The sequence below is a fragment of the Chelmon rostratus genome, chromosome 23, assembly GCF_017976325.1.
Source record: "Chelmon rostratus isolate fCheRos1 chromosome 23, fCheRos1.pri, whole genome shotgun sequence".
NCBI classification, from domain to species: domain Eukaryota; kingdom Metazoa; phylum Chordata; class Actinopteri; order Chaetodontiformes; family Chaetodontidae; genus Chelmon; species Chelmon rostratus.
Window position 1 is genome coordinate 14,707,060 of NC_055680.1, and position 17,568 is coordinate 14,724,627.

At 43.1% G+C, this 17,568-nt stretch overlaps 2 protein-coding genes across 2 annotated transcripts; both read right to left on the minus strand.

The window, feature by feature from the left end:
* Positions 1-1,262: 1,262 nt before the first annotated feature.
* On the minus strand, positions 1,263-5,931 carry emc4 (ER membrane protein complex subunit 4). Its single transcript, XM_041965232.1, has 6 exons — positions 5,796-5,931; positions 4,810-4,981; positions 3,834-3,948; positions 3,361-3,514; positions 3,058-3,218; positions 1,263-2,115 (listed from the first exon to the last, which is right to left on the minus strand). Exons 2-6 carry the CDS (start codon positions 4,938-4,940, stop codon positions 2,080-2,082), a joined length of 597 nt encoding a protein of 198 aa, XP_041821166.1. The 5' UTR covers positions 4,941-4,981; positions 5,796-5,931; the 3' UTR covers positions 1,263-2,079.
* A 614-nt stretch (positions 5,932-6,545) lies between these two features.
* Positions 6,546-17,545, minus strand: si:cabz01101003.1 (ubiquitin carboxyl-terminal hydrolase CYLD). The gene is made up of 17 exons (XM_041964500.1): positions 17,473-17,545; positions 17,007-17,227; positions 15,964-16,081; positions 15,508-15,665; positions 14,590-15,099; positions 14,178-14,283; positions 13,462-13,925; positions 12,745-12,910; positions 12,353-12,494; positions 11,821-11,943; positions 10,776-10,867; positions 10,525-10,588; positions 9,350-9,554; positions 9,126-9,234; positions 8,895-9,013; positions 8,157-8,364; positions 6,546-8,064 (listed from the first exon to the last, which is right to left on the minus strand). The coding sequence occupies exons 2-17, from the start codon at positions 17,169-17,171 to the stop codon at positions 7,880-7,882; spliced, it is 2,934 nt and encodes a 977-aa protein (XP_041820434.1). The 5' UTR covers positions 17,172-17,227; positions 17,473-17,545; the 3' UTR covers positions 6,546-7,879.
* Positions 17,546-17,568: the final 23 nt, after the last annotated feature.

A 17,568-nucleotide genomic window follows, 5' to 3' on the forward strand; every position in this document is an offset into this window, starting at 1 on the left:
ACTGTGATATAACTTTATTTTAAAGCAACAAGATGCAACATTTTCATGTCCACAGATTTCTGTTTTATGAATGTGCCATCAGCTGACTTTGGAGAATTGAGCTGGCATAAGAGAGGAAAACAAAAGGAAGAAATGTTTAGGTTATTGCCGTATACCTTACATACACTGCACATACAGAATAGAGATAGGTAAATTTCTTGAAACTTAAATGGAGTAATACAGCGATCGTGTGTTGGATATGCAAACATCTATCAACCAAATTCAGACCATGTGAACATCCACCTTGTCACACACCTATTCATCCACGACTAGAACAAAAGCTGTATCAGCGCCCTGCTACTCGCCTCTCAAGTTTTCCCTCTGCCCTACCTCGCTGCTTTTGTTCTCCTCCAGGGTGTTGCTGCTGATACTGAGACCAAACACACACACCTGCAAAGAAGAACATGAAAGACCAGAGGCAAGAGGAGGAGGGAGAGGAGGTGAGAGATGGACCAGGAAAGTCCAGAGAAGTCGCAGAAAGTTGCAGAAATCTCACTGCTTTTTATTTCTGGTTGAATTGAACCTATTTGTGAATCACTGTGTCATTATTTAAAAATAATACATATATATATAATTCTAGATTATTATTATCATTATTATATATTATAATTTAGCAGGTCAAAATGTCTGATTTTGGATAGTCCAATAAATAAAATACCTGAAAAAAAACCCCATTGGTGCGAATCTATAAACAGTATATGCAAAATTAACCACATCACACCACACCACAAAATGTTCCAGTTAGCCATGATTCATGGTATGTTTTGTCATATTGCACAATCCTACATGAAGTGCTTAATCATATTCTTATCTTGAGACATCACACCTGGTTTTCTTGTGGCTGTGACTGAAAAACAATCTTGTACAAACAAATTCATGGTTTTTCCAACAGTCCAACAACACTCGCTGCTGATGCATGTTGTCTTAGCTTGATTACTGGCAATGTTATAGTGGATTAACAACAAATAAACAGATGTTTAATTTACACTTGTCCACACCCAGCTTGTAAGAAAAAAAGCTCCCGTGGCCGTTAACATAACAAATCCAACGAAAGGGCAGGAGAGTTTCTTAATTTGACCACACCATACATGTGTTAAGCAACAGCCACTTTCTAGAATAATGACGAGTTTAGATTTAAGACCTGTCTGACTGTTATTTTATTTGTCTACTTTGCCTACACTGAAGGCTGAAGATTTGTTACCTTTATGAACCACAACATTTAACAAGTTTTTCATCCAACGCATTTATTGATACAGTTGAAAACATTTTAATTCAGCCAATAAGGATTTATTTTATAGAACATTTTCATAGAGCAAATCAGTATAAATTAAACAGACCTATAAATTAAACAGGTTAGTAAATGTTGCTGGCTAGCTTGCTGAACTCATGTTGACAGAATGAAGTGTTTCACTACAAACTGAGAAACAAAAAGAAAATAAAGAATAGGGGAAAAAAAGGAAAACTCTACTGTAATACATCCTATCCAACTCAAAACATTTGACCGACTGTTACCTCCATTTTTCGAAGTTATTGGTCGATAAAGTTCTGTTTTGATGAAGTTGACCACCAAAACTGGGTATAACTCTGTATGCTGTAAAATAACCATGTAAATAACCTCTAATTCTGTTGAAAAATTGAACTGGAAAGAAAAATACAGTAGTTTAACACGATGATCTGCTGGCCTTTAAATCTTTATTAAAAGAATCAAAAAAAGATGATTGGGGAACAACAGAGACATGAAGCAGATCAGCAGGCTGAAGTCATGTTATAATGTTTCTGTCAACAAGGCAAACAAGTTGTGTGTTTGTGTGTGTGTGTGTGGCGGACGAGGCACGGGTAGAAAGCTGTGCCGCACATCCTGCTGCTGATCGAACCAACGTCTTGCCTGTTGTAACTGCCCCCGCGGAGGTCGAATGTGTTGTGGACGAGAGCTGGACAGCTTTGAACAGGTAGCCAGGCTGCATGGCGCAGGTGGAGAATGTACAGTATATAACCTCTGTAAATATCTGAATCTGGTATGTGCACGCTCCTCCACCCTCTTCACAACACCATCCCTCCACCCAGGATCTCCATCCTCTGTTGGCAAGGAACAAAATGCTTCAGTTACATCTGTTTGAAAATTCTTAATTCTTCCACATTAGCTTCCACAAAGTGCTTGCTAGTCTTCTTGGGGTCCACACACACACACAGACACACACACACACACACACACAGACACAGACACAGACACACACACACACACACACACACACACACACACACACACACACAGACAGACAGACACACACACACACACACACACACACACACGCACACACACACAGTCAAATTGGTGAAGACGTTTTCTGGAGCTGCAGCGTCTTTATCAAACAAAACTTTAGCCTGTAGGGGAAAAGACCAGAGGTGCTCTTTCACAGAGAAAATGCATGTTGCTTATGAATGCGACTATTTTTAAGGCTATCGTCTAGTGGCTAAATTGATCATGAGATGTGTGAAGATTTGAGTGGTTTCCACCTCTGCTAAATAGCAGCTCGAAACCCTGGGTTAGATATTAGTCTAAATGTATGAAGGGGTGTCGGTCAGGAGAGGCACGCTGCTGCAGGTTTCTGTTTGGACTGTTACTTCTTTTAAAGAATGATGAAACTCACTGCTTTTGGAAACAATCAATGTTAGAGGGTAATCTGACAAGCATGCACTTTGTCAAATTATTGCTATAAATCAGTTACCACACACACTTAGGATTTAGGACAGAAATTTCTGATTTCTAAATGTATGTATGACAACATGGGCTGATTCTGCCCTCTACTGGTCTAAACGTGAGTGAACAGCACACAAGACACTGGCAGGATTTATGAGGATCAGACCACAGATTAGTCAAAACCCCATAAATTGAAAACTTTGATTCAGTTAAAGGTTTTGGAACAACATCTGCAACAATCTAGAAGGTCAACTGGTAGTGGAAAAACACCAGAAACACAATTATTAGCGGTTTAGTTCAAAACTAAATTCTACATTTACCTGAGGCGGTTCTATGAAAGCCAGCCAATCAGACGAGTGTGTCGGGAGCAGTCCCATAGACTGGCACTTGTAGATGGCCAGCGCAGAGCCCAGGAGGTTACCGATCAGGTAGACGAGGCCCTGAAGCCACTGCTGACTGGAGCTCTCCAACAGCTTGAAGGCTGAGACACAAGAGAACGAAGGACTGAATGAAAGGCCAGGAATGACCTCGATGCGAGCTGACTGTGAAACTGATCCCATAACAGCCTCTCAGCCAAACGAGGGGGAAAAAAACCCTGGATGATGCACAGTTTAGATACTCACTGGCAGACATGGACATGAGCGCCTGTATGGGCCTCCAGGCCATCATGCAGACCATCATGATGGGGAAGATGGAGATGGTGTTGCCCGACATGTACATGATGAACAGGTTCATGGGGATCTGTTTCAGGGGCCCGAGAGCCACGTCCCAGCAGCGCTGAACGGTGTAGGAAGAAGAGACAGAGCGATATATAAGACTTATATTTAAATTTCAAGGAAATCTTCTGTTACTCGTTAATTAAATCATCATAATGTTTAACATTTGTGATCTCAATACTAACCGAAATCGTCGTGATTATGATTTTGTCATAATAGAGGAGTCCTTATTTCTGCTTCAACATTTCATCCTGTCGCACTCTAATCTCTATGGAAGGTTATTCTAAACGGCTTCATTTAGGAGAATCACACCAAAAACACCCCAAATTAACAAAAATGCATGTAAAAATGCAAAAGTAAAGGATCTCCTGCCTGCGTACCTTCTCCACCAGGTTCTTGTCCGTCTCCTGGATGCTGGTGTCGGGGACGGGTTTCTCAGAGTAGCCGATGGGGTAGACGACGTCTCCCTGACCGCCCTGCCGGTCACCACGACTCCTGCAGCACAGAAGCGACACAAAGAGTTCAGCTTGAGCTGTCGTCACTGTCAGTTACACATAAACATCTACTGTAACTACAAATTATAAATGACATGTTTTAAAGTTTAAATACACTGAGTTTTTTTATATGTACATCTATATACATCATGATCATTATTGTTAAATATATATCTAAGCACACTGTTTATTCTGTATATATATATATATACACATGCATATACTGTAAGTATCCACCTACTATGTGTAGAAAGCGATTACATTAATCACTCAATATTTACTCTGGCACAGAAACAGTCTGACTTGTATTTACCGTATATATTATATGTTATGTTGTTGTTTTTTAATATATATTTATATATGTATACATTTATTTTACCTACTTGTATGTACATTATGGTTAAATTTTACCCATCTGTGTTCAGCTTTGTTGTCCACGTTTCTAGCTGGATGTGCATTTTTAATCATCCTTAAAATTGTTGCTGGAGCTGTGTGGAACATCGAGACCAAATCAAAACCGGAGTCAAACTCCCTTTAGGTGTACGCAGACTTGGTCTTTGAAGCCGATTCTGATTCTGTATATACAGTGCATGATGTCAAAAGCAACTTTCCTGCACCTATTTTTGAGAGATTGTTTTTCTGCATTTTTGCTTTCTATAGCTGATGGCAGAGAACGGCAGGAAATGTGGGGAGAAGGCAGGGAGGGTGACATGAAACAAAGGTCCCAAACCACAACGGGAATGAGGACGTTCTGACCTCAGACCACCAGGCCACAGGGATGACTTTTAGATTTCCAGGTTGTCACATTGGCTGCATGTAGACGCTTGTGACCAGTGTTTCGATGCTCTCTGTTTCTGTTTACCTGGTGTTGCCCAAACTCAGCTCGAGAGCCCACTTCATCCTCCTGGCGCCGCTGCCTCCTCTCGTCGACAGAGCTCCTCCTCCTCCCCCTCCTCCTCCTTGTCCTTGTCCTTGTCTCCCTGGAGACGCCATGGCAACCGACTGCACTGCTGGACCTCAGAGGCAGAAAGCACCTATAGAGATAAAGACACAACAGAAATCAGATGGGCAGAGTGTCTGCCAGCATAGATGGAGCAGCCTCTGGTCTTTCTGCCAATAAACGGTCAATAAACCATCAGAATATAATATCACACATAAAGTGTGAACCAAAACAAAAGCTGAGAGCTTCAAAACCAGAGTAACAGTAACATATATGGCTGCTTTTACAGTGCCAGAGTCAAAAAGGTGCACCAAATCTTCTTGTTTTTATGTCATTTTAAGTCAGTTTTTATACCCTGATGCTGACAGAAAGAACAGTCCAGCATTATTGATGGCTGAATGACAAATACACTTGTCTCAACTAAAATCTTTCAAGATAAATACTGAGGAAATGCTTCAATTCTTGCACCTGCAACCAGGACTCAATAATGAGTACTGACTTTATCCATTATAAGATCACATTAGTGCATGCCTTTAAAAAAAACATGATTAGCTAAGGTAGTCATACGGTTTCAGTGTCCCCTTTTTAAACGCCATCTATAATAACGGTCTGGTAAATCTCGCCCAGTTAAACGGCATAAAAAGCCCGAAGGAGGCAGTTGTACGCAAATGTTACCGACTGCTAAACAAGCCACTTTGATTGTAGCAACAAGAAACAGCGCACAGCCTTTCCTATGCGAGTAACAGCTGCGCCAGCACCAAATTTCAAACAGAAAAGCAGAAAATTAAAACGACCCGACACGACGCAAAGCAGTCGCTGTTAGCATCACTCGACGTCGCTGTTCAGCGGCTCAGACGTAACGTTGTTTCTAAATACGACGAGACGCCGTCAGGAAACATTCATCTTACCTTACAGAAACATCCAAACGACCGCTGCCTGGTTTCTGCTTCTTATTTTTTGCAGAAATGAGAGGAAATCAGCTCGCTGTGCCGAAGAAGGGAACAAGTCGACCCCTCGACACTCTCAGGTTCCGGGGCCCGCAATGATGACGCAGTTACGCAGCCGATGCGGATATTGCGTCACATCCGGTACTACTACGCATCCCGTCAATTCCTCTCAAAAAAGTTTGTGTTTACTGAATATGAATAATATTCCTGCTCTCAGTTCTTTTTTCATATATTGACCAAATGTGTACTAAAAAGAGGTGTTGAAACATAAAACACCTCAGACAGCTTTACGTTTTTTATTATTGTATCATATTTGTCCCCAGTCGTATTTAAGTTCTAATCAAGTTTTATACATAAGGTGTGTTATTTGTTACTTGTTATGTCTGCCTTAATTATAAGATAGTCATAGTTAAATCACAAAATGGGTAATTTTTTTGCTCCTAATGTAACTGTTATAAAAATTGCATATTTATACATTCTTTAAAACTAATGAAAAATAAGATGGTTTTACTTTTACTCCCTGTTATTTGGTAAATGTCTGAATATTATTTCAAATCAAAGCCTTCATTACTTATTCAGAAATTCCATATAATTTAGAGTGATGTTAATGTTGTTTGCATCTAGCTACTGAGTGATATCTGTATGTTTGTGGACACCTTTCATTTAAAGAAGCTCAATAGAAACACACAAATATAAACAAGCTGGGAGAGTATCAAAGCATTTATTAGCTGGGATATTAGTCCCCAACGTGTGCAGCTGTATTATATTAAACAACCCGTAAGCAGTACAATAGTTTAAACATCTGTGTGCAGTCTTTACAGTCAGTTTAAGGCAAAGAGACTATATATACACATACTGACATGTAAACGAAGCAGTGCAAATTGAGTTGTAAAGTGTGTTATTTGTTACAGGCACAGTGGTTCTGTACAGTGTGTGAGCGATATTGTTATTAGCACAGGTAAACTCAGGTGTAAAGACGAGTGCTGCCACCCATCAGACTAGTTAACCACTAAGTTCATGAGTGCACAAAACTCTTAACACCCATTACACTTCCGGCTGTTTGTTCATTAGCTACGTTAGACAACATGGGTCATACTGTTGTCCTCACATTTAGCAGATTGTCACATTTTAAATGACATGTACTTCTGAGGCACTGTTCAGCTGTTTTAAGGCAATTATTACAACCAGATGTGGCCTTGATCCAGGTTAAACTGGCGCAGTATGCATCTCGAGTGTGATCAGAAGTTACATCTTGCTCACATTTGTTTGTCTCTGAGGGCGAAAACAGCTGAAACACAGAAACACTAACATTTCATCTAAGCTATGAAAGTCGCTTGGCTTGGGCACAAATTCAAAACCTCGTCTAAGTTGTTTGCGATTTAAATGCACGTTGACCAGGCACTCTTTCAACCTGATCAGGGATACAACTAATAACTAATACTGTCCGATACTGCCCAGGATCTAATCTGCACTCCCACTATACTGAATGTGGCTTAAGGTACAAACTCTCATTGTAGCAGTCAGGCTGATGAGCTGTTTTAGTGTCACCTTACTCAGTTTGTGCCTCTCATGTATTATTATAGTATTTGAGGCACAGAGCTAAGACTTACTGAAAAATAATCTTTGAAACTGTCAGCAGGTCGTTTAACAACACTTACTTACATTCTGAATTGTACAAACTGAGCTTGACAAATTCAGTTGGCAACCAGGTATTTGTTTTTCAGGAAAACCGATGTCTAGCTCTGTGACTTGAATGTAATGGTAAAGCATGAGAGGCCCAAACAGAGGCTAAGATCATCCAAGATGCATTTTACTGCCAGTGTGAGCAGAGCCTGAGAGGCTGAAAACACTCTGTTGTCTATTGGGTTTCTGAACATTTCATATTCTACTGGACTAAGTGAAGACCTGGTAACTGAAGAGTTCATATTCTGGACGTGCGTGGTTTTAACCTGACAGGTAAGAACCTGAGGGCTACATGTTTGTCAGCTGGACGGTATCTTGCTCCACACTCAGGTGTGTGTGTGTGTGTGTGTTGTGTGTCCACTTCACTTGTAGAGGCTGAGCTCGGGGCTGTGGTACAGACACATGTAGGAGTCACAGAGCAGGCGGCGGGCAGGCTCCCGTAAGGAGGCGGGCTCAACCCTGCTCAGCTCCTCCTCTGACAGGCTGAGGTAGCGGCCCACCTCCGGACACGCCTTCACCTGCGGGATGTTGAAGCCGTTCTGGCCGCCTGTAGGAAAGCACACAGAGAGATACGGAGCACTTTAATAACAGTGCTTGTTTTTGGGTTTTGATCCTGAAACTAAAGTGAGGGCCTCTCACCTTCCCGGTCTGCCATGCTGTCAAAGAACAGCCAGTCGGTGGGGAGGGGCCCGTGCTTCACAAAGCTCACGTAATGGCTGGTCTCGATGCACGTCACCGCAAAGAGAGACATCCGCTGGCGGGCGCAGTGCAGAGGGCCGGTCCACGGTCCCCCGGGGACAGCAACCTTCACCGGGCTGTGGGACGCCCGCTTCCTGTGACTGTGGACCTGACGATCAATAGAAAAGATGAACAGAGTCGATAAGTAGAGCAGACATTGATTCTTAAGAGGCAGAAAATTAGACCTATATCTGTACATTATTATCACATTCATTTAAACCCCAAGTCATTTTATTTTTAGTCAACCATGCTGTAAAAACAACAGGATGTGGTTGACTAAATTAAAAAAATAGCTGACAAAATTAACACTACTCACGTTAATACATGAGTCAAACAGGAATGTCATATTTCCAACATGTTTGCTACATCTTGTTGTGCTCTCTTCCTCTGTAATAATATAATGTAAATCCTGACTGGAGAACAGGCGCCACCTACTGCTCCTCTTGATGAACAAGCTCCAAACAAAGGCGTAACAGTAGAGGATGGAAACGAGCATTCATTTGCATTTTCTTTTGCCGATTTTCTCAAAATTCTGTTAAAATTTGGACAAATTTGGATAAAAACCCTGCTAACGACAACATTAGGTGAAGTCTGTCAAGGTTAAGAATTAGTCTCTGGTCCAGAGTAAGAAGTGGCTACCTGTGTGTTGCAGGTCTGGCAGTACTGTTTGAGACGTCCCGGAGTGATGTCCATGTCCTCATAACACTGAAGACACTCCCACTCAGCTACAGCCTGACAGATGCTGCACTGTCTCAGAGCTGGAAAGCAAAGGAGACACAAAAACTACACTTAACACTGCAGTAACGGCTAACACTAAAGTACATGAAACCAAACCAAAAATAAACTAAAATGCAGATTGAGTGTGCTTACTGTCGTCCACCAAGTCTGTGATGTCCAGGCTGAGGCTGGGCAAGATGGCATCAAACATTTTGAAGTCCTTTCCAAAGCGAGGCATGAGCAGTAAGAGGCAGGAGGGAGCCTGGAGGGGTGATCAATGCATGATTTGATATTGTATGGTTTTTTATTTTTTCCAATAAGCCGAGTTTAGCTCCAAAACCACCACAGCATGAAATCTTGAAACTTGTTTCTGTTACCTCGACAAACTTGAGGCCGGCGTGGAGGAAGGAGGATTCCAGGAGCGCCTGGACGCTAGCGACCCTCATCCGGCTGGGCGACGGCGAGGCGAGAGGGATGGGAGAGTCAGCTGGGGAGAGGGGTAAGGGTGAAGAGGGAGAGGGGGGGAGGGTAGGGGGGAAGAGCTGGTAGAGGTGACACTCCTGAGGCTGTTGGGTCATCGATCTGAAAGAGAGAGGTAAAGAGGAAGGATAAATTTTAGACACGAGTGGTGGAAGAGAGCAGTGTACAAGGAAACACTTAACAACTAAAGAGCTAAATTACAAGCAGGTAAACATTTCTGTGATGGTTTAGACCAAAGAAAGCTACCTGCAGGTGTGATCTCACCCTATCTGTCTCTGGATTGGTTCTTTACTGTTCTGATTCCTTCCTCTTCTCTTGCTACTCTCCTTTGTGGGGTCCCTCAGGGGTCTATCCTGGGTCCCCCTTTATTTCCGATATATTCATGCTAGTGCTGCAAATCATGCAGACAAAATACTGATTTTACATGCTATGCAGATGAGACACAGCTGTATATCCCAATAAAGCCAGTCCTTTGCAGGCCCAACACTTGCAGTATTAAAAATCTCTCATCGAGTCTGGGTGCCTTACTGAATAATGTTAAAAAAGAGGCCTGTAACCTGGGTGTTGTTTTGGACTCACTAAACTGGTGTCGCAAGTCCTGCTCTGTCCGGCTGAGACATTTTAGCAAGATCAGGTCATTCCTTTCCTCTGCAGATTAAGAAAGGTCAGCCATGATTTTATCTCCTGCAGACTATCGCAACACTCTTCACGCAGGTAGCAGCAGGCAAAACATCCAACAACTGACACTTACACAAAAAACTGCTGCCAGGCTTTGAACACACACGACCAGATCACTCTAATCCTTGCTGCCCTTTGATGTCTTGGATTTTATTTGCACATACTCATTGTTGCTGTAGCGCTATTTAAATAAAGTTATCATCATTATTATTAATAATGTTCTAACATCAAAATGCAAGGAAATGCCTAAGCTGAGTTGAGTGTGTGTGTGTGTGGGTGGATGCAGGTAAAGGCCAAAAAAATTAACTGAACTGAAGCCTCATGAGACACAGTGTGATGCGCCGCCGACTGGCTTCCTTTGACCACGGAAACAAAAAGACAGCGGCGAGGTTACCTGATCTTAAGGAGCGGCTCCACTCGGAGGAGCTGGAAAAGCTTGTTGAGGAACTCTTCAGGATCTGAAGGAGAGAAAAAACAGCAGCATGACAGCATTCCTCAGTGTGCTCACACACACACACACACACATGCTTGTCATGGCAGCTACGCCTGCAGGGCGATAATGGAGGGCTACGACAGGAATCCAGAGGCATGCATTGCTTTCACACACACACACACACACACACACACACACACACACACACCTACCTTTCTCCTGGTTGGTGAAGCCCATGTCGCTGTTTGCAGCCTCCAGCAGTCGTCTCAAGGCCATGGTCTTACTGGCACACACGTAGCCATACCTTGGAAACATACCAGTACACAAACACTTGAGGAATGCCTTCAATGTAAAAAAAAAAACAACTAAAAAAACACTAAACAAGGGTGTCACGTGTGTGTTGTGTCCTTCTGACCCAGTCGCTGCCAGTCTTTCCTATTAATTTTTAACAATTTTATGACTGTAACGACACATTTAGCATCTCATTACATGTTATAGTTGTGATATCCAACCACACAACAGTGCTGGAATAAGCAATCATGTTGCATTTTACTGCTGTAGATGTTTCAGGTTGAGCTCATTTGAACTACCTTACATCCTCTTGGCTAGTTTAATCTACGGCAATGCATCGTTTTCTATTAGACTATCATATGATGATGTCTTCAGCTTTGTGACGATGCACTTTCCAGTTGATCCAAGAGGCTTTTTAAACAGTTTATTCAGCTGAAGGAGGAGGAGAACACATAAAGGAAGACTTCATCCGTCAGAAAATTAAATATCAAATCACCTAACTTGAAGATAACTGATTTTAACTAGTAGCTAAACCAGTCAGACAAATATAGAAGTGTAAAAAATATAGCATTTGCCTCTGAGCCATAGTCGACTTCTCTTGCGAGGCAGCTGGAGATACAGGAGATCAGCCTGCCTTCTAGTTAGCCACTTGTGGCTGAACCACAGTGGTTCAGACCAATCCTATGAGGAACTACTGGCAGCTACAGGTGTGGTTTAGGTATGACAACACCACATGTTCGTTGGAAAACAACATGGCGGCTCCTAAAGAGGTTAGCATAGATGCTGCCGCAGCACTAGATATATCGCAGCTGGAGACTCTTCAATGAAAGAAGAGCAAAGAACGGCACTGGAAAAGATGTTTTCCCTTTTTTTTGCTCTCCTTCTGCATCATTGATCTGATTGGTTGTAGTAGTGTATCATCAAAACAATCCCTGTTCTCTCTCACACACACACACACTTACACACCTTCGCAGGGGGTTGACTATCTCACAGCGCAGCAGGTCCTGAGCCTGACTGGAGTTTTGGTCTGTTTCCGGGTCAGACGGCCAAAACAAAACCCAGTCTGCTGAACTGCAGCAGGAGAACAGACTGCAGAGAGACATGACAGACAGAATTAAAAAGGAAGCCACACTTGTATTTGTTACGGATGAATTCAGCATCATTCGTACCCAAACGACTGCATCATGGGAGCAAGTCAGCACTCAACTCCTTGTACTCATGCTAAAATTGAGCCGGATGCATAATAAAACCACAGCTTCCTGTGAACCACGACAGTTCACAAGTTCAATCACTATTACAGAAGCAAATATGTTTCTAATGAAGCATTTTTTCTTAAAGATCAAAGATTTGATACATATTTTCTTTAAATTATAACTTTTAAATCTATATTTATGACCTGTTAAGCATCAGTCAGCTGTGGTCTTGAGTGGTTTCTGGTTTCATGTTGATCCTGTAATGCTCTCTGACTACAGAGCATGCAAACAGCCTCAGATTTTACCTGAACAGCGTGGCATCCAGGTAGCAGGAGTTGAGGTGACCCTGGATGCCCCTCTTCCAGCCCTGGTAGAGCTCACTGGCCTCGTCCCCATCCAAAGGAGGAGTGTGGTCCTCCACGCGCTCGCTGCCCCACTCTGCAAAGGCTGGGAGCCACAGGGACACAGGGGACAGAGTTAAAACACATATTAAAACAATACAGTCATGTTTATACACACACAAACTCACATGTACTTCCTGACGTGCATTTAGATTCAGTTCCTCTAATAGCTGCCACTGGTCCTAAAGTCTGCAGAGGTCATTTTTTTTTTACAAAATTTAGTCGACTTGCATTTTTTGCATCTTTTCCGAAGTTCAGATTATCCGGTTGCAGCAGCTACCACATTATTTTCCTACCTATAGAGTTGCATCGCTCCACTTGATTGACAGGCGTCTCAGGGGCGGGAAACCTGGAGTCCCGCCTACAGTTACGAAGCTTGACAAACAGCCCCTTGTTGGCCGGGCAACGGAAGTGACGTTCACCGAGGTAACTGCCGTCTGTTCCTGCAGACAGCTCCTGGTCCTGACACACACAGTTTGGTTTTTTTTAATCAGTTTTTTACAATATTATGAGTCAGTGCATTGATGCTATTAGCATATTTTTATGTGATTTAAGATTTTGCATATTTCCTTTGCACCTTTAAGATAAAAACGAAGTGGATCTCTAAGAAACTATGTGCTACTAAATTCACATCTTTTATGCTAAAATGACTTTCATTAGATTTTACAAAAAATATCACAATCCACAGTGATGGAGTCTATAAGCAATGCTTTCTGCTGCAGTACAGCAACACCATTTGGACAAACTACACGCATAACGGTAGCACACTGTAATACCGGTAGTAGCTTGGATATGATTTTGATTACATTTGTGTGTGGTTCCCTGTCATCTGTTTTTATCATTTAGATTCTTCATATCAATATGTTGGAGGGACATTTGGAACATATTTGAATATTCAGGAAATAAGAGACATAAAGAGGAGTGAGTCAATGTCATCGTTTGGGTTAAACGGAACCATTAATGTCAAGATGTACGAGAAACTACATGGTTACGAAAGACCTGGAAAAGTTTACCAGCTCAATTCCTGCCACTTGCTCTGAAATCCCCTTGATCCATCCAATCCAGCGAATAACCCCAAAAAGCGGCGGGTCGTTCACTTCGACCATCGACCCCACCTCCAGCTCATCCAGTCCCGCCTCTCCGTCCTCCCCTGCAGCTTCCCCGCTGTCCGGAGACCTCAGCGGCGAAGGGGGGCCGTGCACGCCGTTGGTGTGCTGCAGCTGGTCGGCGGTGGTCGGCGACGTCGGGCTGCGGGGTTTGGGAGGCGGGAGAGGGGGAAGAGGCAGGGGTTTGTGGGCGGGCTTCGGTGGCGGCAGCGGAGGGGGTCCAAGTGCTTGCTTGGAGGGGGGCATCAGGGCGACCTTGGGAGCAGACACGGGTGGTGACGTGGGGCCTGGTTTAGAGGCGGGGGGCGGTACTGGCTTCAGGATGGATTTGGGCAGTTGGAAAGAAGGGTTGTGACGGAGGGATTTCGGCTCTAAGAGAAAACAGAAACAGCTGCTTTAATGAGGATATCAACAGATTTTTGAATATGTGCAAATACCGCAGCGCCGACTTTTCAGGAAGGTGGTTGAATGAATGAAAGAAGGAGGCTGTGTTTATTTACTGAAACATGCATGGCTGCATGTCAACAGGAAGATTAGTGAAATATGAAAACAGCTTAGTGGGAGTATTTTGTGCACGTAAACATCGTTACCGCCAACCATCGTTGTGTCAATCTGCGCCGTACCTGAGGAAACCCTGGTGATTGGCAGAAGTTGTCCATACAGAGGGGAAGGAATGTGGCAGAGCTTCTCTCCTTTATAAAGGCCGTCCCAGTTACCCACAGGAACGTCCTGTAACGTGGGACACAAAGTCAAACACAAAGAGACGAAGTTAACGTTTAGAGTAAACTGACCTAATAAACACATGAGTGAAAAAGAATTTAGCTGAGTGGTTTAAATGTAATTTGCTACATGCAAGCAAAGTTTTTATACATTAAGACAATGCTTTTTTATCATCTAGACAATAAAATGAGGGCAGACTAAGATGGAGACTGATGTACAACAAAGGTTAATTGATTAATTGTCTTGATTCTGTGCTTCTGTAAAAGCAGCTGTGAATGTCTCTGATGATAGTTTTGTCTCCTGTGTCGCACTGACCAGCAGGACTCCAACATACGTCCCTGATGAGGATCGGCCAGGCAGGAGACCACAGAACCGCACCTCCCCTCCATAGACATTGTCCTCCAGAGGGAAACACACACGCTGGCCAACTTGGAAGGGCGGAGGTGACGCGGGACCTCGGACCTGGATCTGGTTTTGAACTGTGACGGGTACTGACTCCGCTGCTCGAGGGAGGATGCCACCAGCGAGTGGCTGAGGAGGGCCGCTGGGATGATGCTGGTGGAAGCTGATGTGACGACTGGGGTGCTGCTGCTGATGGTTTGGACGCTCGTTGTTGCTATGGTGCCCGTTGCTGGGGTGATAATTGCCGCTGCGGTGGTGGTCTCGCTCGCGGGCTCGCTCGTGTGCGTCGGAGCGATTGCCGCGAGACCAGTGGCGGAATCTGATGTGGCTGACCGGGAGGAAGAGGCCGCAGGCTTCTGGACAGCTGAAGAGCCGATGGCCCTTATAGGAACCGTTGCACATCCCTTTTCCTATCGCTGAACCCTGCAGACGAGGCGGAGGGAGGAAAATAAGGTATTCACAGGTAAACTGACCAATCACAGGAGCCTGTGTGCCTCCACGTCTAAAGAACATGCATTTTCGCTGCGGATACAAATATTTTTATTTGGTCACATAAAGATTTTTATCAAATCAAACTGCATTTTTGATTCTATTTCTGGTCACAATTTTCAGGACTAGCCATGTACATCCTGTAAATACTGCATCTATATTTACGTCTATATATGGTAAAACTTTCTTATTGTTAGTGGCAGAGTTCACCATTTCCGTCTTGGATTTAAATTCACTAACTTTGCACCATAGAGGGAAACGTAAGTGGTCGAAGCTTCCAGGTCTGAAAAAGTGAAGCCAATGCAGAAGTGGCTTATACTGAAATCCTCCATTCAGGTTTACCTTGAGCTGTACCCCAAAAACCACAGCGCTGCTCCCTCTGGTCAGCGGCCCGACGTATTTAAGGTCTGCCTCTGCCAGCTCGTCCTGTTGGCCTATTTGTACCCACAGAGGAGCATCGACAGGCAAGGAAGCCAACTGCTGCAGCTTCCCGGGATTGCCTGAAAAATACAAACGAAAACGTTACTGCAGAGGAGTACAAGTAACAGTATTTAAGAGTATAGTAGCATGTAACACCACAAAAATCCCTGGAATATTTGTATATCTGCAATTATTCCTATTTTAGCATTTTATCATTATTGCTCTTGCTCCTGTTTTTATTCATACTACTGGTACTACTGCTGCTGCTATACTACCATGAGTACATACTGTGAGCAAATAGCTATTTGTTATTTATTGATATTTACTACTCTTCCCACCTAAAACACTACTTCTACTAATTAACTATTAATGCATTACTTCGAAGTCTCAGGCGGGCCTCTGGATCAGACACAGGCTCCAACAGGCCGCTCAGTTCAGCCGGGATTTCATGCAGGGACTTCCTCTCTAGTTTTAACATGATGTCATTATCCAACACCTGCGGGAGAACAATGGGTAGAGAGAGAGACAAATGTGTGGGAGGGAAGAGGAAAGAAATGAGGGTCAAGTACAGCACTCAGAAGGTGTGAAATTAGTTCAAAGTGTATCATTCACACTGGAACACAATGCCATGACAGGTGACACATTTTAGGATGGGTTAGCCACAGTAATGGTCCAGACAAGCCATGTACAAATACAACTGAAAGTAAATAAGATAAATTTGGGTTGCAACTAATCAAAGTGGTCAGTAAGGTTACTGTTTTTTTGCTTGAAAAATGAGTGAAACTACAACCCTGATTCCAAAAAAGCTGGGATGTTGTGTAAATGTAAATAAAAACAGAATCAGTCATTTGCAAACCAACTTTGTTTGCTGACAACAGTTTTACAAAGTGTTCTGAGTCCATGTAGTAACATCCTTTATCCAATCATGTGTTCACAAAGTGGTGAACCTCGCTCCATCCTCGCTTGTGAACAACTGAGCCTTTCCAGGATGCTCCTTTCAAACCCAAACATGACACTATCACCTGTTACTAATCAACCTGTTTACCTGTGGAATGATCCAAACAGGTGTTTTTGGAGCGTTCCACAACAGTTCCCAGTCTTTTGTTGCTCCTGTCCCAACTTGCTTGGTCAAACATTAAATATATTGTCTTTGTGCTGTTTTCAATTGAGCATGTCAAAAATGATTAGCAAATTATCATATTCTGTTAATGCATTACACAGCGCCCCAGCTCCTCAGAATTAACAATTAAAATAAATTATTCATCCTATTAAGTTGATAACTTGTCCCTCCTTCTCCTTGCATTATATAGAAAGTTGTGGTACCTGTAGCCAGGTATCAAAATGTCCCTGTTCCCTGAGTGGTCGGGCCACGTGCTAACTCTGATCATATAAAACTAGTTTAAGTCAATGTGTGTTAATACCTTGACCCAAAGGCTGTCGCCTCTGCTCTTATCTTGCTCCTGGCAGATGAACCCCCGCTGCAGCCGAATGGTTCCATCCAGCTGGTCTTGGACCTTCAGGTCGGTCGCGATCAAGAACATTTTGGGGGGGCGGCGCTTCCTATGTGGGTCGTGGGCCCCTGACATCTTACTTGTCTTTTTATATGCAACTATTTCACAGAAGGTTTAAACCCTTCATTTCCCTGTAAAATTAAGACATATTATCATTTTCAAGCAAACGCCAAGAGGGTCGAAGTGTGTCCCTTTACCTCGAGCGACGGTAACACCAGGTAACGACTTAACTTCACTTTTAAACTTTATTCATTCATGTTCGAACAGAATTAAAATTATGAAATAAACAACACAAGTTACATTTCCGCTATACTGTCGACTAGCAAACCACGAAGTTAACGCTGATAAGAACTGTAGGAGTTTTTTAAACACTCACCTACTTCATCCACTCCCATCGTCAACATTTCCCGTCACTTTAAACGGAGCAACGTTTTAATAACAAACCTACCGTCAAACAGGAAGCAGCCTGACT

Bases quoted from the DNA above. Each gene is read 5' to 3' on its own strand.
- emc4 (XM_041965232.1), bottom strand. From the start codon at position 4,940: ATGGCGTCTCCAGGGAGACAAGGACAAGGACAAGGAGGAGGAGGGGGA. The intron at 3,515-3,833 runs GTACGCAGGCAG...TACACCGTTCAG, and splicing joins ACAAGAACCTGGTGGAGAAG to CGCTGCTGGGACGTGGCTCT. The intron at 2,116-3,057 runs GTAAATGTAGAA...CCTTGCCAACAG, and splicing joins CTTTCATAGAACCGCCTCAG to AGGATGGAGATCCTGGGTGG.
- si:cabz01101003.1 (XM_041964500.1), bottom strand. From the start codon at position 17,171: ATGTCAGGGGCCCACGACCCACATAGGAAGCGCCGCCCCCCCAAAATG. The intron at 16,082-17,006 runs GTATTAACACAC...GTTCTCCCGCAG, and splicing joins GCGACAGCCTTTGGGTCAAG to GTGTTGGATAATGACATCAT. The intron at 15,100-15,507 runs GTAAACCTGAAT...CCTCGTCTGCAG, and splicing joins TTTTTGGGGTACAGCTCAAG to GGTTCAGCGATAGGAAAAGG.